This window comes from Rhinolophus ferrumequinum, chromosome 15, assembly GCF_004115265.2.
Source record: "Rhinolophus ferrumequinum isolate MPI-CBG mRhiFer1 chromosome 15, mRhiFer1_v1.p, whole genome shotgun sequence".
NCBI classification, from domain to species: Eukaryota; Metazoa; Chordata; class Mammalia; order Chiroptera; family Rhinolophidae; genus Rhinolophus; species Rhinolophus ferrumequinum.
In genome coordinates this window covers 3,051,816-3,073,464 of record NC_046298.1, presented here as the reverse complement: position 1 = coordinate 3,073,464, position 21,649 = coordinate 3,051,816, and the positions used below count along the sequence as shown (strand labels likewise).

At 45.0% G+C, this 21,649-nt stretch overlaps 1 protein-coding gene across 2 annotated transcripts in view; it reads left to right on the top strand.

Annotated features, from left to right (window-relative positions):
* Positions 1 to 5,924: 5,924 nt before the first annotated feature.
* NETO2 (neuropilin and tolloid like 2) overlaps positions 5,925 to 21,649 on the top strand; it is a 36,826-nt gene continuing 21,101 nt past the window's right edge. The window contains exons 1-4 of one of the 2 annotated variants that reach the window (XM_033129560.1): positions 5,925 to 6,271; positions 15,381 to 15,437; positions 17,786 to 17,926; positions 18,574 to 18,822. In XM_033129560.1, coding sequence (XP_032985451.1) covers positions 6,238 to 6,271; positions 15,381 to 15,437; positions 17,786 to 17,926; positions 18,574 to 18,822 — 481 coding nt within the window. In that variant the 5' untranslated portion in view covers positions 5,925 to 6,237. The remainder of the gene's footprint in view (positions 6,272 to 15,380; positions 15,438 to 17,785; positions 17,927 to 18,573; positions 18,823 to 21,649) is intronic. The other variant, XM_033129559.1, reaches the window with a different exon arrangement.

Below are 21,649 nucleotides of genomic sequence, written 5' to 3'. Positions count from 1 at the left end.
CCTAATTTCTGGGATTGCCTTCAGTAGTCAGCTGTCAGCCCCCTTTGGGGCTGACAACCTACGATCACTCTGTTCTTCTTGACATAAAGGTCCTAAATGTGTATAAACGAAATAGGTAAAACAAAAACAGGCCTGTAAGGAGAAATGGACACACCCACTATTTAGAAATGTCAACAACATTCCTCTACAGTGACTGAGAAAAAGTGCGCAGGAAAGCAGAGTGCTTAGAGATGACCTGGAAAGCACTATCAACCAACCTAGCCTAATGGATATTTACAAAACACTCTAACCAACAGCAGGAAAATACAGCCTTCTTATGTGCACATGGAACATTCACCAAGACAGACCACTTTCTGGGCTGTAAAACAAACCTCACCAAATTCAAAGGATAGACACAATACACAGATTCTCAGGCTAAAATGGAACTAAACTAGGAAGATACCTGGAAAATGCCCAACTGTTTGGAAATTAACACACTTTCAAATAACCATTGAATCAATAAGGAACTCTCAAAGGAAATTTAAAAACTATTTTAACCAAATAAAAATAAGGATAAAATTGGTAGGAGACAGAGAAAGAGACACTTATAGAGACATTTATAGCATTAAATGTATGTATTAACAAAGAAGAAAGATCTAAAATCAGTAACCTAAGCTTCCACCTCAATAAACTAGAAAAAAAGAGTCAAATTAAACCTAAAGCAAACAAAAGACAGAAGGAAATGATTAGAGGAGAAATCAATGAAATGAAAAGGTGGTTCTTTGAAAAGATCAATAATATTGATATACCTCTAAGCAAGCTGACCAGGGGAAAAAAAAGAATAGACATAAATAACCAATATATTGAAGGAAAGACAAGACATCACTACCCATCTCACAGACATTAAAGGAATAATAAGGGGACGCTATGAACAAATCTATGCCTATGAATTCAATCAATTAGATTAAATGGATCAATTCCTTAAAAGATACAAACTACCGAGACACACCTGAGAAAAAATAAACTCATCTATTTTGAAAGTTAAATATTTATACTAAAAAACAAACCTTCCACAAAAGAAAACTCAATGGGACAGATGGTTTCACTGGCAAATTTTACAAACACTCAAGGAAGAAATACCTATTCTACAGTCTCCTGCAAAAGAAGAAGAGAAGTATTTCACAACTCCTTTTATCAGGTCAATATTTCCCTAATACTAAAACCAGACAAAACTATTACAAGAAAATAAAACTACAGGCCAATATCCCCGAACACAGAGGTAAAAATCCTCAACAGAACATTAGCAAATTGTATCCAGAAATATATAAAAAGATAATATGACCAAGTGGATTTCATTCATCCCAGAATACAAGACTAGTTCACTATTTAAAAGGGAAAAAAGCAGTGTTATTCGCCATATTAATAAACAAAAAAAAAACCATGTTATCCTCTCAACAGAAAGGTAATTTGACAAAATCTGACATCCATTCTTGATTTTAAAAAAAAAAATCTAAGCAAACTATGAATAGAACTTCCTTAACCTAATAAAGGGTGTTTACAAAAAAAATCTACAGCTAACAACTTACTGGTGAGAGACTGAATGCTTTCCCCTAAGATTAGGTACAAAGCAAGGATGTCTTCTCCCACTGATAACTTTTCAACATCCTGGAAACCTGAACAAACCAAGAAAAGGCTCTAACAGGCATACAGCTTAGAAAGGAAGAAATGAAACTGTCCCTATTAGTAGATGACATGATAGTCTAGAAAATTTCCAGGAATCTACACACACACACCCTTCTAGAACTACTAAGTGAATTCAGCAGCTTCAGCAGGATACAAGGTCAACACACACAAAAAAAATCAAGCATATTCCTATATGAATGCAATGAGAAATTGGAAATTGAAATTTTTATCTAGCAAACGTTACCAAATAACTCTATTAAGAATTTTATATTTTAATATTATGGTTTCATATTGTACCAATGAATAGCATGCATTTCAGCTTGTTGAAACAGGTTTAAGCATAAAGTAAATAGACCTCCTTTCAAAACTGGCTTTGGCTTTTAAGAAAAAGATACCATATATGTTAGCAATGTTATTCCAAGAAATTTAATTAAGAGCTTTCTTAGTTTTTCACAATCAAATGAAAGTAACTGGATGACCAGAAATTTTCCTGATAATAGTACTTGAGTACTGGCAGTAGGCAGTATTTCTATAAAACTGTCTTGCTTTGGGGTTATGCTAAGCAGAAATTGGGAAACAAGGTGACAGTGTTACTGAAAAGAACTGGTTTTGACTCCTGGAGGTAACTCTTTTCCAATATCATTACATTAACACAGGAATAATTTGGGTGCCTGAGTGTATGGGCTGGATTGTGTCCCCCCAAAATTCATGGTAAAGCTCTAACCCCCAATGTGACCGCATTTGGAGATAGGGTCTTCAAGGGTGTAATAAAGGTAAAATGAGGTCATATTGGTGGGGCCTTAATGCAATATAATTGCTGTCCTTATAAGAAGAGACAGGAGGAGTGTGTGGCCCACACAGGAGGGGCCACGTGAAGACACATCAGGAAGTGTGCGGCTTGCAAGCCGGGAAGAGAGCTCTCCCCAGAAACCAGCCCTGCTGGCCCCTTGATCTTGGACCGCCAGCCTCCAGAAGTGTGAGAAAATAAACTCCTATTGTTTAAGCCATGCAGTTTCTGGTATTTTGTTATGGCAACCCTAGCAGAGTAATACAATGAGTTAAAAAATTAATAATTTTCCTCTTTTCCTTCCCTTAAAAAAAACCCAACAGCTGTATAATAATGAAATCTTCATTCACTGAGATCCTGTATGATTTTGTTTTTCACTCAATTTCACCATCATTGTAACCGTATCTGCACACTGTAAGAAGTGTGAGACACCTGTCTGACTTTACTACAAATAGATTTTCTGTACCTCATTGTGGTTATGTGTAAATTCCTCTCTCTTGCTTAGTTATATATCTGTATAGTCTGCACAGGCCACCATAATAAAATACCACAGACTGGGTGGCTTGGGCAACATTTATTTTCCGGTGATTCTGGAGGCTGGAAGTCCCAGATCAAGGCTCTGCCCATTTGGTGTCTGATGAGAGCTCGCTGCTTGGTGTGCAGACGGCTGCCTGCTCATTATGTCCTCACGCAGCCTTTCCTCCATGCTATGCCCTCTGGTGTCTCTTCTTATAAGGACACTCATGCTGTCAGATCAGGGCCGCACTCTTAGGACATCGTGTAACCTTGAGGCTCCATCTCCCATACAGTCACACTGGGGGGTTAGGACACATGAATTTTAAAGGAAACATACATTCAGTCCATAACCAACCAGCCTTCCTAGGCTATCACCGAATAAAATGTTAAGAGCTCTCAAACTCGAGCAAAACAAGAAAACAAAAACCTGTTCAATTCATAAATACTGAGGCAAAATGCTGCTTTTTTTTGTAATGGTTCATTCTCAACACACCATTCCAATGCTACAGAGACTTGATCAGAGAGAACCAAACTTAAACTACAGGGGTGATTCTGTGGGGAGCTGGAGAGGCTAGGCCTACGCCAGGAAGAGCAGGCAGCATGCAATGAAAGCAGAGTCCTCAGTCACCTGGGAACTGGCAGGTAACCTGGGAACAGACTGGGTGCCACTGGGCGGTCTTCCGGGGAAATAATAATTCAGATACAGAGCTCCCCAGCTGAGAGCTATGCAAACTGCCTTCCTTTTGATTTAGTTAACATATGGCCACACAGTAGTCTCAGCTAGACCTGTGCTTTACCACATTCCTTGGAAAATCCACTCCAGACAATTACACTGTTGTGTACAAAAGATAGGTGTCTTAGAAGGAGCCACAACATGTACATTTCCAATCTACTCTTTGGAAATCTACTTCCCTACCAACATATACTAGAGGAGAAAAGACTTTTTAGGTTTCATCAAACTGGTACTACCAGAAAGTTACCAGGCTGGATGAAAAAGTGCCGTGCGTACGTATACTTCTTTAATTACTGCGGTTGCTCCGATCTCTCCCTTTTTATTATATCCTCAAGTCAAATGCCAGATTAACCTTCCCAGAACTCCATTACTCCACTCTTAAAAATGATGCCTCTGGCCTCCTGGGGCAAGGACAAACTGCCTAGTACCGAATTGAGGATCTCCGCCATCAAAGTCAAATCCACACAACACCTGCCCAAACGGGATGCTGGCCCCTCTGCCTTCTCTCCCCGCCACACTTGCTGTCCACAGCCTTTCCGTTCTTTGGGTGTCACCTCCTTCATAAAGCATTCGTTCTCTAATGACATCACACACACTGATTCTTCCTTCAGTCCACGAATGTGCATTAAGAACCTGTTACATTCCAGAAGCAGAGCAGGCTCCTTCCGCCCGACTCTTGTAGTCCACCATTGTCTGTCAATTACATTTAATGCTCTTATTTCTGTCCTACTGTCCCCATGTGTCACTTAGGTGTATTTGTGGGAAGGGCTCTCAAAGGTCTTATTTACCAGTCGGCACTGGTGTGCAATTGGGATGTTACTTGTTTGGAGGAACGCCAACACACATCATTGATACCTCCCATAGCACATGGTACTAATAAATGGCTAAATGCTTTGAAATGTACTGAGGTTAAGTATGTTTTCACTTCTAAACCCTGTGATTACTTACTTTTGTGCCTTTCTTGGAGGCATGGAAGGAATGAGAGAAGACCTTGACATCCCCGGAAGATATTTTTCAATTGCCTGACACTGTCCTTAACTAACTTGTTAGACAAATACTTATGGAGCTCCTACTATGTATCAGATATAGGCATAAACATTCTGTCTATTACGCTCGGGTCTTACTCACGGATGTTTCCCCGCACCTGTCACTGCTTTCTGCCCATGGTTAACACTCAATAAGTGTGTGTTGAGTGAATATATGAGCCTCCCTGCCCGCAAGCAGCTTCTATTTTAATGGAGTGGGGTATGTGGGATACAGGTGGTGAACAGAGACGCAAGTAGATGAGCAAGATTAATTTCAGAGCGTGATCAAATTACTATGGAGAAAAGAAAGGATAATTAATGCCACACACCAGGCAGCAGTTGGCAAATTTGGAGATTTTTACCAGCAGACTCAAGCCACCCCATGAGCACGGCTTAGTGGTTAAGAGAGCAGTCTCTGGAAGCAGGTTGCCCGAGTTGACAACCCTCTCTCTCTCCATGTGTGGCTCTGGACAAATCCCTTAACCTTTCTGGCCTCGTTTGCCCCATCCTCTAACAGTACCTACCGCACGAGGCGAGGCTGAGGTTAAAAAGAGTAGATTCGTAAAGTGTTTGGTCCTGTGCCTGGCAACCTAGGAAGTGTTCGGTGTTAGTAATCATTACCATAGGTCGGGTTAACTCACCTGGCACTAAAGGGCAGGTGACAATCTCAGGCCCCTTATGCTCTGAGTCCGTGCCCAGATCCGCGCCCCCCTGCCCGAGACAGGTAGTGGAGCAGGGCTGAGCTGGGCAGTGGTTTTGACCTTGAACTGAAAACCTAGGAGGCCGAGGAGTGGGTGCCCGCTTTCCGTCTGCGGGGGCTGCGAGCCGGGGTGGGCGGCGGCGCCCGGCCCCTCCCTCCCGCGGAGGCCACGAGGGCTCGGACCCGCTCGCGCGGGCGCCCTGACGCGGAGAGGGATGCGCCGGGCCCCCCCCTGGGCTCCGGCCTCCAGCCCCTGCGGTTCGCGACCCAGCGGGGCGAGACGGAGGCCCCCGACCCTGCCGCCCCTCCCCCCGCAGCGCCCCCCAGGGCGCGAGGCCGCGGGCCGGCTCGCCGAGCGATTGGCCCGGAGGGTGCGAGGGGCGCGCGGGCGGGGCGGGGCGGGCACATGCGCGCAGGCGGCGCAGCCGGCACGCGGCGCTCGCGCTCCCCGCTTAAATGAGCCGGGGCTCCCGGCGCCCGCCACTTGAGCGGGGCCCGCGCCGCGGCCGCAGGCGGAGCGGCCCGCGCCCGTGCTGTCCCTCGCTTCTGCGCCGCTCGGCTCGGAGCCGGTCGATGGGACGGAGCGCCGCGGAGCCGGAGGCGGCGCCCGTCGGGGGGCTCGGGCAGCGCGGCGGCCGCCGGGAGGCTCGGGGATGGCGGGCCGCAGCACCTGAGCCCAGCCTGCAGGGAGGCAGCCTGGTGGCCGCGATGGGGGCCGAGCGGGACTGCCGCCGCGCCGGGCCGTGAGCTCCGCGCCTCCGCCGCCGCCTGGCCGCCGCCCGGGCCCCTCGCGAAGCGCCGGGCCGCCGGGAACATGGCCCTGGAGCAGCTCTGCTCGGTCCTCAAAGGTAAGCGCCCGGGGCCGCGGAGCACGGCGCCCCCTGCGGGCCGAGGCCGGCGCTTCCCGTCCCTGCCCGGCGCCCGGCGCGCCTTTGTTTGCGAGCGGAGCGCGGAGCTCCCGCGCCTGCGGACCGCCTGGCCCTCGCGGCGCCTTCCCGCAGCCCGCGGCGTGGCGGGCCGGCGTGCGGGGGACGTGGGACAGAACCGGGGTCGGCGGCCGCCGGGGGCCCCCGAGCTTGCCCTCGCGCCTCTGCCGTAGAATTCCGCGCATCGCTCTGCAAAGTTGTGGGCTTCGTGTCACTGGGTCCGAGGCCGGTGTTCGCCGACATGAGTGACAGAAAGTCAGTGCACGCAAACCAAAGCCCCTCCGAGGCGTCGCCGAACGGTTCTCCCGGAGCCCCGCGGTGGCGGGTGGCGGGTGGCGGAACGGCCTGCGCGCCCGGCCGGGTCCCACCTGCTGCGGTCGCGGAGGCTGCGGCACCACTGCGGGCGCCGCCACCCGGCTCGGCCCGGCGCTGCCCGGGACCTCGGCTCTGCCTGCCGCTGGCGTCTGTCCTCTGATTTGTCGTACCGGGAATTGGCACAGTCGGCTGGCCCAGAGCGCGCAGCGCCAAGACTCACTATCCATTGCTGCCTCGCGTTTTCCAGGGGGTGCTTTTTTTAGATTAAAATGTATATACGTAGATATTAAGACTGATACGAAGTTGCTTCTGAAACTCGACTCAATAAATCCTTTTTCCAGTCGTCAGAGAAAAACAGCACCACCCGTAAAGGGCTTCCCTTTTCCCCAAATGATTTAAATTGAAAATTGAATAGCTGTGTATTTGTAACATGAAATATTCTTTTTTTTTCTTATCGTGGTGAAGGAGTTAGGGCGTTGTATTAGCAGTATCATATAGAGCTTGTCGTGGTATCTTAATATGTGTACAGTGACAAATGGTATTTTTTCCTAACTCCATACCAACGCTTTCTTCAAATTTGTTTTATTAGCAAATTCAATATAATTTTGCGTTTAAATTTTAATTGGGTAAATTTTCTGCTCTCCAGATATTCCTAAATTCATAATTGAGATTTCAGTAATTTAATTTAAAATGTTTACCCAACTGTATATTTCTCTATACAGTTTGTGCTAAGGTAACCCAGGACTTTCTAGCTATTATTTCAGTCACCCCATAAATTCTTAGCGATTCCCTCATTATATTAAAATTTAAAACTCTGAAATTCATTCCATAGTTTTTCCTGTCTGTAACTCGTAACTTTATATAGCCATTCCTTGGAAATTGAGGTTTTGTTTTTCTCTTTCCAAATAAAACTATGCACGGCAGGATTTCTTATAGTGCTCCTTCTGCGAATTATCCTCGTCGTTCTGGTTGCGATGTGTTTGTGTCACCATCATGACAGTCCGTGTGAGCAGCCCCCTGGGGAGAAATCCCTGGATGTGCTGGAGAGCTAGCCATACCTGCGGAACTTGAAGAAACAGCTGGGTGGGACAGAATCCCCCCCACTCGTGGGATGACGAGGGTGCAGCTTTGCTGCCTTCGCCCTGCCCGTCGGTACACACTGCCCTCTCTGGCCAGCGTGCTGAAGCATTGGCTGCTGCACCTTTCCGGAAAGGATTCTGTGTTGACGGCTACGGTGAAAGCTACAGTGAAAACAACCGTAGTATCTGGGCTTTGCTTTTTTCACTCTTACCCAACCTGCGCGATTTTGACATGCTAGAGTATTTTTAACATTCAAGCTGAATTGTTGTTGTAGGCTTACTAGTCAGAAAGCAAGCTATTTTTAAGTCTTCTAAAGTTTATGCGTATGTACTTGTAAAGATGGGGGTGTAAATCTTTGGTCTGGAAAGATTCAGGAAATTAACAGAAGTTGATTCTGAGAAGGGAATCCGTGAGACAGACAAGAGTGAAGGCTTGCATTTCACTGCACACCCATTAGTTTGACTTCATTTTTTTAACTAAATGCATGCATTTCCTATACAAAAATAGATTATTTTTAAGTTAACAAAAAATTACCTTTGAAAAAATACCAGCTTTTCCCTGTGCTGCCATTCATGGTGTGCCCCAGGCATGAATAAGTATCTTGTAAGTGTCCTGTAGGGTGGCTTGCTTCTGCACCCAAGAGGTTCGTATGCGAAGCATTTCTGTAACACTTGAATGAGCATGGATATTACCTACTAAAAGCTTGTTCGGAATGTTATGGTCAGTTGCTACTAAAACAAATCAGCCATCATGAGTGCGTGAGCGTTTAGATAGAAGGTAATTTTCTTTACGATGCCATTGATTCTTTTTGTTTTCCTTTCAATGGTGAGAACGAAAGGACGACTCTACCAGGCTTTTTAAATCTTCCTTATATTGTTAAAACTAAATAATTCCCTTGAATTGTTTGTGATCACTCCAGGTCTTTAAAATTTTACTTTCTCTGCCAAAGTTAAGCATCCTGGTCACATGAACTATTACATCAGGATTATAAACTGTTTTACTGTTTGTGTTCCTTCTTCATACTGGCTGCGGGGGAGTCCTTCCTATTAGAGTCAGTTATATTTAAATCTGATAAACTGGTGAAATTTTGGGGGTGATAAAGCATAGCTATCCCTTGGCACTATATTTGAAAAATCTTATCTGAGCCTGTGACAGATACAAACTCCTGTCCTTCATGCTTAAACCTCATCCAAGAAAATAAACTAGACAGAGGAAGTACAGTACTGAGAGGCCGTCCCTTTAATAGTGATCTTTTTAGCACAGCCTTGTTAAAAATTAACTTTTTGGCTTTCCCCCCAGGAGCTGGAGAAAATGTTTTAATACTGACAATTGAAAAGTCTGATTAAACAGTGCCTTTTTCATAGTAAATTCTCAACTAGAATCCAGCTTATGTATGTTTTGAAACCAAACTCACTCAGTCCTGTAATCCACACAGATGTGCATTACAAAAGAAGTTCAGATCAAAGCCACTTCCAGTCCTTGTAATAAGATAGAAAAAAGACTGTAAATAAAGTTCATGTCTAAAATTTTGAAACAGTAATCCAAGTACAGCTCTTGGTTACTATCCTGTACCCATTCGGCACAATCTCCTATCATTTTTAAATTTATGCTCCTGCAGAATAATTGTTGATATAAAATACAAAATGTGTCCCAAGGCACTTTTATGGTTTTTTGAGTTGGAAAGGAGAATCCTAAGAAGTGATTTAATCCAGTAGTTTCCAAACTTAACAACAGAACTCCCTCAAAGGAATCCTTACGAGGGGGTACTAAAAAAAACAAAACAAGGGGCCGGCCCTGTGGCTCAGGTGGTTAGAGCTTCATGCTCCTAACTCCGAAGGCTGCCGATTCGATTCCCACATGGGCCAGTGGGCTCTCGACCACAAGGTTGCCAGTTCAATTCCTCGAGTCCCGCAAGGGATGGTGGGCTGCGCCGCCCTGCAACTAGCAACGGCAACTGGACCTGGAGCTGAGCTGCGCCCTCCACAACTAAGACTGAAAGGACAACAACTTGAAGCTGAATGGCACCCTCCACAACTAAGATTGAAAGGACGACGACTTGGAAAAAAGGCCTGGAAGTACACACTGTTCCCCAATAAAGTCCTGTTCCCCTTCCCCAATAAAATCTTAAAAAATAAAATAAAATAAACGATAGATCAGAGCAAGGTTGCTGTAATTGGTGAGGTGCCTTGCCCTCTCAATTGCTCACCAGAGTGACCCTGAAAAATTGACACTTTTTTACATATTTGTCACATCGCTCACAAAATTACAGCCTGTACTAATCTGAAAGTTCAAGTCTTCCTAGTCATAATGACATTAAAACATGTGCCTAGAGTAATACATTGGAAATTAGAGCACTCGTGAGTGAGAAGATATCAAATACTTTCAAAATGTGACCTGGTCGTGTTAAAATTTGATGGTGGTTGCTGCGGATCTAAGGAAGACGCCTGTAAAATTAGAGCTCAGGAAACTGCCATCCCTGGAGTGTGTGCTAACAAGGAGATTGCCACATTCTGCCCGAAAGAGAAAGCACTTCTGTCTGCTGCAGTTACTCTTTCTTATAAATGTGATGGGCAGTGGGGTCCGCCTGTGTAGGCTGGATGACCCCACAGTTCACCAAGATCTGTCTTCTTTCTTAACTAGTAATTAAAGTTGAGTTTGGTTAAATTTGGGTACTTTTTTGGTTACTTGGGGACGTAGTTTATCGAAAACAAGTTTCTACAACCTAAAGAGTCTGTGGACTCTTACTGGAGCTGCATTCTGCCTTCATTAGAGACGAGGAAGGAGCAGTGCGACACTTACGTGTTGTCACATTCTGGCATCCCCTGAGAGACGTAACATACCTGTGTTTACCACGTAGATGCTTACAGCAAGAAGGCTTCAAAAGGGGCACATTTAATTACTAACCAAGGTAAATGGAGCCTGAGGTGAATTGAGAAAAGTCAGAGTAGTGGCTGAGTATCTGGGGGGGGGAAAAAAGAATCAGGTATTTTTCTGTCCCCTGATTTATGCTGAAGTGAAAAGGATCTGGGTCACCTGTGTGGCTGCCGGTACCCGAGAGGCATGCCTGTTATTTTGTTAGTGCAGGGCTCCATTCTCTGTGCTGCAGCCCAACACGTGGTGTGGGCCTGCCCCGTCACGTCACGTCACGTCATGGACTCATCCATGTGCTGTTGTGAGCCAGGCAATCTAGTCACTAGAGATGCATCCATGAAGCAGGCAGACCAGGCCCCTCGTTCTAGTAGAAGAAAGTACCAGGTAACATAAGTAATAATTTAAATATTACCTACATAACAAAACAGGATGAAGGAGAAAGTGTGGAGCTGCTTGCGAAGTCGGAAAGGCCTCCCAAGACCCAGTGACAGGAAGGAATCAGCCATGCAGAGGAGTTATTGCAGCAGAAGGAGTAGCTGTCCCTAAGGCAAGAATTAGCTTGGTATCTTGAAGTCATGGGAAGAAAGGGCCTGGCCTGTGCAGCCATCGGTCACGGGGCTTGTCAGGTCCCAGATCACATAGGTTCTCTAAGGTCGCGGTAAGGAGTTTGGATTTGTCCTGAATGTAGTGGGATTCCATCGGAAGATTTGTGAAAAGCTGTGATGTGATCTGATTTATGTTTTGAGAGGACCACTGGCTGCTGAGTACAGAATAGACTATAGACGACTGTGGCAGAAACAGTCAGTTATCTCCCCAGACTCACTTTACCCTTCAGGGGCTGTCTGAACTTTAGCTGAGCACACACTCCCCCAAAGTAAAGACTAGATCTCCCAGCTTTCCTTTTAGGGTTAGGTGGCCATGTGACTAAATCAGTCTGGCCACTTGGATTCATGTGCCACTTTGGGGAAGTGTTTTTGTTAAAAATGTTGATTTGGAGATCGTTGTAGATTCTGGGCAAGTGTTTTTAAAGGAAAGAGGAATGGCCTGTGTCGTGTCTTCCTTCTCCCTGGCCCTAATGCAGACACGGGAGCTGTAATGAAGGTCTGATGGCTGGCACTCCAGCATCCAGAAGATGACTGGGCCAGAAGATGACCTTGGAAACGAAAGTCGTACACAGCTGAACAATCTGGTAGAAAGAAGTTAGGCCCCTAGTAGTGAGGGACCTGGCCTTCCCCGAGCCCTTGGCTGCCTACCGTACCACAGTTTTACTTGACAGAGAAATATACTCTATCTTGTTTAAACTATGAGTTTAGGTTTTCTGTTTCTCTGCCAAACCTCATGTTCACATTTTAGGAGCGTACAAGATCAGTGAAAGAAACAAAACCAGACAGAGAGAGCTATTGAATAGTCACAGAAGGAAAGTCTGAATGCTACCAAATAAAACGAGTCTGGAAAGAGTTCCTAGAAAAAGCAGGTGTTAAACAGTATGAAGGTAATTTTCTAGAAGCAAAGGGAGGTTGATGGCAAGTGCAGATTCTCGGAGACAAGAAGTATTGGTGGGGACAACATAAGACTAGGTAGTAGGGCACTCCCCAGCATTTCCAGAACCAACTCCCCAACTTCTACCCATCCTCTGCCCCGCCCCACACCCCACCTGTCCAACCCAAACTTGCCCCCACCATCACCAGGGGAGAAAACAGGCAGCCCCTGTATTGCTTTGATTGCAGTGTCTTCCAGGGGTGGGCCCAGGGCCCGCAGCTTTAGCATCACTAGGGAACTTGTTCCAGTGCAAGCACTCAAGCCCTACCCCACACCTCCCGGGGGAAAACCTTTGGAGGTGCCCCCCATGTGTGTTCTAATAGGCCCTAACGTGTGACAGCTCCTGTGCCAGGGACTCAGTTCCCAGACCTGGAGGTGGACTTCCCAGCACGGATGTGGCCTGTTGAAGCCTGACGACCTCCATCCGACCAGATGAACCTTCAGAAAGTTGGGCCAGTGTCAATTTCCTGTGTCCTGGCCAGCACTGGACTGGAACTACACACACACACACACACACACACACACACACACACACACACACGAAGCACCACCGCACTAACGAGTCCCAACGTTTGGCATTAAAGGGCTTTATTTTACTGTCTCGCCTGGACTCTAACAAGCGACTGACCAAGACCCCATTATGCAACTTGGAGGAAGCTGTTTCCTATGACACAGAATTTAGGCTGATTGACAGTCACACTGTGCCCCTAATTGTGTACATTTGCCCGGTTCTTTATGGGGCCTTTTTATACCAAGCGGCACAGCTCATTTGGTTGATTAAGTTGCAGTTTTTTAAACTTGGGGGAAAGAAAATTGTGAGCAGCCCTCTAAATAAAGTAGAAAAGAATAATAGGTTTATTTGGTGTTGTAATTTTATTTTTACTCTGTTTGTTCTAAGTTGTGTATTCTGTGCAGATTTTAAAAATCAGGTATTTTACACAAGTAAAATTTTGTTGGTCATTGTATTCTGTAATTTTCCTGCCATAATTTATCTTTCTGCCATGATTTTGCTGCTGTTCTCCTGGTTTCAGTTTGTTGATTTCTTACTTGCCCCATTTGCCTGGCTTTGTGTTACTTGCTTATCTCCTGTGAATTATAAACGTGAAAACTGGTCAGTTGTTATGCCTGGGATTCCGGAGGGAAGGTACACCGAGCATGAAATGTTGGCCAGTGGCGTGTCATCTGAATGGTGTACCTGGGGACATAGTGTCTCTAAGAAGATAAATTGATACAAATGGATTGTCAGGTGTCTGGTATTACCCTGGGTTTTCATTTTGATCATAAATCTTCTTCTTTAAAAAATACATAGTTCAAGATTCCAGTCTTCTAACTGTGACCCAGTGCAAAGACGTGAAGAGTCTGAAGGAAGGCTTGTTCCTACGTAACGTGAGATCCTCAACACTACCAGCGACCAGAGAAAGGAGAGGGAAGTTAAAGCTGTTGCAGGAAAACAGAGAGAGGAGACAGGTGGAGGATGGAGGAACCCAAAGATGAAGAAGAGGCGGCTGATTCGTTTGTAAGATGAGAACAAGTGAACGGCGAGAACCGCCTGCCCACCGGTGACCGGCTGGTAGCTAGTCAGTGGCTGCTGCTGGCTGAGCCGTGGCACCGCCGTCTCCCGTCACTGACCCAGCTCCCGCCTCTCTGTGCCCCCGTCGCCCTCACCCCTCACATCCTGCACGTCACCAATTGCAGTGGACTATGTGTGGGAAGCCAGTCACCGATGTCTCCTGCCACTGCCACCACCACTGGCCTGCTTCAGGTCCTTGTCATCTTTGCTTCCTAAGTGACGTCTCCTCCTGAAGAGTTTAGACCCCACACAACTGTCAGCATTCTTGGCCTGAAACAGAGATGTGATAATGTCACTCTCTAGTTAAAACACTCCTGGTGCTTCACTTTATAGTCAGAGTCCAAACTCTTTAGCCTGGCATCCAAACGTTTCACCTCAGCTCTCATCCTGTTTCATGCGCGTGCCGCTGGGTTTCCACGTCAGTTGCTTCTTCCTCCCTCACCTGGATGGAAGCCCTGTGAGGTCCAACCAGATTACACCTCCGTCTTCTGCTGTCTTGCTCACTCTGTTCTCCGCACCCCCAGCAGAATGACTGGCTCCCTTCGTGCCTTCAGTATGTCCTCTAACCCGTCAGACTCCTCTTGCCCTTGTACTGGAGAGGTTCCCTGACGGGTGATGGACGCCTGAAGGATGGTGGTTTGTCCTCATGTCTGTCATTGATTTAGCAGCATGCCCAGCACACGAAAGATGCTGTATGCGTCGTCTCATCTCATCTTCGCAACAACCTTCTGAGGCCGGTGCTATTTCCAACATCCCCAATTTGCAAATTAAGTAAACTGAGGTGAAAGGCCCATGGCTGGTACATGGCAAAGCCGGAACCCCAGCCGAGATCCACCTGACTCGTAACGGCCATGGTCTTCCCTGTTTCGCTGTGTTTCTCCTCCCACGTCTGTCCGGGAGCCTGCTGTCCGGTGGGTACGCCGGATGCCTACTGACTGACTGGGCCGCGAAAGCTGCAGTTCACACCGGCCTGGGCCGGGCTGCCAGTGTGACTTCCGGTGAAAGGAGGAATGGAAGACATCAGCGCACCATTCATAGAAATCAGATATTTAAGAGAACCTTCAAAACAAAGTAATTCGAGATATTAGTTAGGTCTTAGAAATATTCAACTTGGGGCGGGGCAGCTTCATTTGCTGAATAAGCCGCTTTTGGAACAGGGGACAGGACAGTGCCGCACAGCCCTGGAATGCCCTGAAGACGTCTCTAGGACACTGCTGCCCCTTCCTCGGTCTTTATTAGGAATGTTCTCAAAAGTCAGAGCATGTGATTGACTTTTTACAGGCGTCATACATTGCAGAGCTAGCCAGAACTCATGTCAGCTCCGTGAGACGGAGTACACTAAATACAGGAATAATGGGGTCGGCAAAATTTGTTGCAAAATAAGCATGTTTTTTGATCCATCATAAATTGAAAAATGCTTTAAATGCCCTGCACTGTTAGGGCTTGTAGAGTATCAATCGTGTTTTTTCTTGGGTTGTCTTAAGTGTCAAGTAGTTAATCAGAATGTAACATTTAATCCTTAAAAGTCTCGGGAGTGAATGAATGTTAGTAAGACATAGTAGTCGTGGTTGTCTCTGTCATCTGATTTTCCTTGTGAACTTAATACAATGGATCACAGGCTCCGTTTCTTAACTCCCTTCTCTGTTATTTCTCCAGTGTTGTTAATAACCGTCCTGGTGGTGGAGGGGATCGCCGTGGCCCAGAAGACCCAAGGTAATGTACTTACAGCGATAACTACCACGTGCGCAGGGTGGAGGGGTGGCTTTTTTGAAAGGACTGTAACTTTTGAGGATGATTCCCGTAATCCCCCAGGGTGTTCCGATGACCTACGGCTTTCTGTCAGCCCGTCAGCCTCACTTTAACTGGGTTTAGCTGCAGTTAATGGGAGTAAATTGTCGACATAAAACAGAGTCTTGCGCTGATAAATTTTAAGTGTTGGCATCACCAGGAGCTCCGAGCACACACACACTATGGATTCTGTCCAGAAATTTAACGAGACTCATGCCTTATCACTAAGCAAAACTGAAAATCCATTTTTCCAGTGTAGACAAATGAAACATTTCCGTCTGTACCTTCTTCGCGACCCTTTGGACCTGTTCTGTTGTCCTGGTTTATGAAAGAATAGCTGGTGTGATTTTTGAACCAGGTTTCCATGTCGGAGGTTAGTACGTTGCTTATATAACCTGACATATTTTTCCTTTTCATCGAAGTTAAACATCCACATGACAAAAGTCCAAGCATTCTAAAAAGTTAATTGGGAAGGTCAGCCGCCCCCATCCTACCGGACCCCTTTTCCTGTCCCCTGAGATCACCACTCTCAGCTGGGTCCTTCAGTGTTTCCCTGCATATTTCTAAACAACATGCTTTCTGTTGCTTCTTCATTACTTCAGTTTTAAGTATCAGATAATGGTTTCCCTCTATGGAACATGAGTTTTAGCTCTTCCGTGCACGTCCTCTCCACCCCCAACTATGTCGAATGTTCTCTTCCTTCCCATGGGCTCCCCCCACTTGAGTATAATGACGTCAGAATTCTGGTTACATCGTATTCAGGATTGACTTCAGGTCACTCCCTGAGCTTTTTCAATATGAAATGCTGTCTATCAGCTTAGGAAGTTCTTCTTTCCCTTTTTCTTTTCCTTCCCTCTGCTGTTGTTCTGTGAGAGCCTCAATGAGCACCACCCATGACTGACATGGATATATTCCAGAAAAACCGTCCTTAGAACGACAGGCAGCAGGCCAGCGCTGGCCCAGGGCCGCCGTTTGCAAACCTCTGCTCTCTACTTTCCACTTATTTTTTCACTTCTGTTTTTAGAAGCTTTCTTTTGTTTTTTGGGGGGATTTTTTTAAGTATCCTTGCATCCACACTCTTGTTTTATGGAAATACTCTCTTTTTCTCTGAGGAGACTAAATGATGCTGTTGTTTAGTGCTGGTGTTATTGGGTGTTTTGGAAAAATATTTTTCTCACCTAACTCTGTTTCCTCAACTTGCTTTTTTTGGTTGGTTTTTAATCTGTTTTTCACAGTAGAGGCTTTCCTCAAATGTCTGGTGACCTTTGAATTTTGAATATCTGCTCATATTTACAAGGCGAGCTCTAAAATCTGACCACTCACTGTCTGCAAGTATAGGGGGGCTGCTTACTGCGGCCCCCACTGTCGAGTTACCCAGCACTGGGGAAGCCCTTTGTCACCATTGTCGTGTCTTTTTCTTTGGGCTCATTAGAGTCCCCAGAGAAGAAGCTTCCCATTTCCTGCTTAGAGACTCCACATCTGACCAAGAGCCCTGGGGTAAGGGGCGAGGGGCTGCAGAGGACTGTCATTCAGTAGGGTCACATTCACCTGGCCGCCCTGTTCTCAGGCTGGCATTTTCACCCTCACTTGTGCCTGGGGTCCTCTAGTCCAGTAACTCTGTCTTCTCCAAAGAAATAATCGCGTTTCTGATATGGTGGTAAGGCAGCAGGGTATTGGAGATGAAAGGGATGCTGAACAGACTGAACCAAGCCTCATGTTTCTAAGAAGCCCAGATTCACTGCCGTCAGCAGCCCGTGCCCCACTTGCAGACATGCAGTGCTGCGGGGTGTGATGGCAGCGTTGTAGTGGGATTGGCGCGCTCTGCTTCCGTACTTAGGGGTTGTGCCGCCCGCCCTCCAAGGAGAACTCCTGTACTGTCAGTGGCCTCTGAGGAAGGAGCAGAGCCAAATGCACTGACGGTCTGTGATCTTGAATTAACATGCCTTTGTAACGTTGGAGTCTTCTCTGACTTGGTGTTCAGCTAAACATAGCGGGGCCAGACCAGAGGTGAACACCTGGGGTCCTGCGAATTCTGTGTCTGAACTGAGGTTTACGGAGTTTGTGTGATTCGTCAGACTCTCACACATGCTTTTGCCTTGTAGAAGCCACGCATGTCCTCTCCCTACTGGCTGACCTGGCGGACTTGTCCCCCAGTAGCACGTTCTTCCAATCACGACATAGCCTCACTTTTCTCTCTCTTCTGCTGGACTCCGTTTGGTGTGTTACATTTGGCAATGCTGTAACTAATGTTTTCAATGCTGTTTTCCCCTAAGATGGACAAAATATTGGAATCAAGCACATTCCTGCAACCCACTGTGGCATTTGGGTTCGAACCAGCAATGGGGGACATTTCGCTTCACCTAATTATCCTGACTCGTACCCACCGAACAAGGAGTGTATCTACGTTTTGGAAGGTATTTGACCAATTTCTATCTTTTATTGAATGAATTTTTACTTTATTGTAAAACCAAATACATTGGTATAAAAACAAATTTTTGTAAATGTATTTGTAAAAACAAATACATTGGTGAAATGCCTTGTTTAAACCATTTTGAACAAAATTAAACATGTATTTGAGTTAAACTTTAGTAATTATAAATATTTCTGAATATTGAACCCATTAACAAGGTACTAGTTGAAATACTATAGGAATTTTGCGTCTTCTAAGACACACTTTGCCTAGACACAGCAGTATGTACGAGAAATTTCTCTGATAAGTAACAGACTAACAGGCATCTCTTAGTTGAGACTTTATGAGATTTCATGTTGGTTACATTAGTCGTTCCTTCTATTTCTTCTGTTTTTCTGTTCATCGTGGTACATTGTCTCTCATGAACCAAGCATTAGCCTCTCGACCCTAATATTAATCAGTTAAGTATTAAAACATTGACCTAATTTCATAAATGCATAGGCCCAGGGGAAAGATTGCTGTAGCTCCACAGAGTGGCATGCTTGTTGCTCTAACGCTTAGTACAAATCACATGCATGATGTCCTTGTCTGTGGCGCAGTCGTGCCTCGTCTGCCTCCTGTCACCCTGATTCGCTTACTCTTATCTTCTAGCTGCTCCACGGCAAAGAATAGAGTTGTCCTTTGATGAGCATTTTTATATAGAGCCATCATTCGAATGTCGGTTTGATCACTTGGAAGTTCGAGATGGGCCCTTTGGCTTCTCTCCGCTCATAGATCGATTCTGTGGTGTGAAAAGCCCTCCGTTAATTAGATCAACAGGGAGGTTCATGTGGATCAAGTTCAGCTCTGATGAAGAACTGGAAGGGCTGGGATTTCGAGCAAAATACTCATTTATTCCAGGTAATGAAGTTATCATTTCAGTGGTTGGGCATCTCTCCGATTTTACAGTCTTAAGGCTAGAGGAGAGCTAATTGAGTCCAGTCAGTCCTTTAGGAAATGTAGAGCCTTGTCCTGTGAAAGCACGTGTATCCCTAATGCAGAAACAGACATTCAAGTTATTGTTCTCAAAGAGCTTCCCAACCACAAAGTGGGGAAGGAACTTAGTGTAACAAGTATACAACCCTTGTATTTATGTTTTCATGCAGGAAATGTGTTTATTGAAAAAATTAAAACATCCGAATGAAAGAATACTCATAATCTGACCATTGCAGGTATATACAACCAGTATTAAGAATTAGGCATATACACCTTCGGGTGTTTTTCTGTGTCTGTTTTGTTGGTTTCATATAGCTGAGAGTGTGCTGTGCACACAGGTCCATTACTTGCTTTTTTGCCTCAACAACATAGTCAACTGTTTCTTCCTGTCATGAAACATATTTTGAGAATTTTTAAGTGTTGCTTCAGTATTCATCTTCTCAGTGTCAAAAGATGACATTTTGAAAAAGTAAAATTGATCTTATAGACTATTTTTGAGAATAGTTTTAGGTTCACAGCAAAACTGAGCAGAACCTACAGAGCTCCCAGGTACCTTGTACTTGCATCACACACAGACCTCTCCGGGTGGGACCTTTGTCACTGGATGAGCCACATTAACACGCCATGATTACCCAAAGTCCATAGTTTCCTTTAGGGCTCACTGTTGGTGTTGGACCTCCTGTGGGTTTGGACACATGTGTAGTGACATGTGCCCCCATTATAGTGTCCTACAGAGTATTTTCACTGCCCTAAAACCCTCTGTGCTCTGCCTGTGCATCCCTCACCCTGCCCCCTAGGACTCCCGGCATCCACTGATCTTTTACTGTCTCCATAGTTTTGCCTTTTCCAGAATGTCATACATTTGGAATCATACAGTATGTTGCTGTTTCAGATTGGCTTCTTTCACTTAGTCATGTGCATTTAAGGTTCCTCCATGTCTTTTCATGGCTTGAAACTCATTTCTTTTCAACACTGAATAAAATCCCATTGTCTGCATGGACCACAGTTTGTCCATTCTGTTGAAGGACGTCTTGGCCGCTTCCAAGTTTTAGCAATTATGAATAAACCTGCTATAAGCATTATATGCAGGTTTTTGTGTAGAAAAGTTTATCACTCAGTAGGGTAAAGAATCAAGGAGCACAACTACTGGATCATATTAAAATTTCTTTTTAATTTTTGTATAATTGGATGGTGGTGATGGTTATACAACACTGTGAATATACGTAATGCCACTGAGTTGTACACTTAAACATGGTTAAAAGGATAAATATTATGTTAATATATATTTTTATCCAATAAAAATAAATTTTAAACAATTATAAACGGGTGTCTAAAGAAAATTTAATTTGAAAGTTTAGATAGGACCTATATATACTAACCTGTCAGATAGAAAAAAATCACTAATCTAAAATGTCTCAGAATCTTTAATTAGACTGTAAGACCTATTTTAATGTATGTAACTGGGTGCTTGGTTCTTTTTTTTTTTTTTTTTTTTTAAAGATTTTTTATTGGGGAAGGGGAACAGGACTTTATTGGGGAACAGTGTGTACTTCCAGGCCTTTTTTTTTTTTTTCTTCCAAGTCAAGTTGTTGTCCTTCTGAATCTTAGTTGTGGAGAGCGCAGCTCAGCTCCAGGTCCAGTTGCTGTTTTCTAGTTGCAGGGGGAGCAGCCCACCATCCCTTGCGGGTGAGAGGACGTGCTCCAACCAACTGAGCCATCCAGGAGCTCAGTGGCATCTCAGCTCAAGGTGCGGTGTTCAATCTTAGCTGCAGGGGCGGGTGTTCAATCTTAGCTGCAGGGGCGGAGCCCACCATCCCTTGCGGGACTCGAGGAGTTGAACTGGCAACCTTGTGGTTGAGAGCCCACTGGCCCATGTGGGAATCGAGAACCGGCAGCCTTTGGAGTTAGGAGCATGGGGCCCCAACCGCCTGAGCCACCGGGCCGGCCCGGGTGCTTGGTTCTTGTTAAAATTGTTTTTAATTCCAGATATTTTATCATGGTTATTAAATTACATATTGAAAAAGTAGGGGGGAAATTTTTAGCTCAATTTAGAAAACATCCCAGAACTGTTCTTTTTTAACTTAATAAACCAAACCCATCTAGGTGGGGGGCAGTGACATGGCAGCTCTTTTACAGAGAAATGTCAAAGAGATATTTAAACCTTAAACAGCACTAGAGTAAATGTCATAAGAGCGGTCTGGCAAATCAGACTTTCTTCATATACAAGCGAGAGTTACAGGACATTGTCTTTACTGCATTAAAATTCCCAGAATTCTCCCTGTTACTTCCAGGAAGTAGCAATCCATTAAGAGCCTCTGCTCAACAAACATCACCAGGAACTTAGACAATTTCATTTAAACAATACTAATTTCTCATCACTGTTAGTAGGCTTCACCCAGATTTGCCAGTCCCTACACAAAATTTACTTTATAAATTTGACTTTAAATAACTAGACACAGCCATAATTTTACTAATTATGCATTGCCTATTTATTTTGACACATGGTTTTTTTTTTCTTTTAGTGATAAAATTGTGGAATCCTCACCCACGTTTTCAAACAACATGGAAGAGTAGGAAGAACTGCCTAGAGAATTGGAATCTAGCCCCAGCTTAGCTATTGTATGATCTAAGAAAATATAATCTCTCTCTGATTCAGTTTCCTCATTTGCAAAATGGAATATTACATAGCCCCCCGGACATTCTTGCCATTAGCTTAATACTAAATGTGATTTATATGAAAACTCTGAAGTAC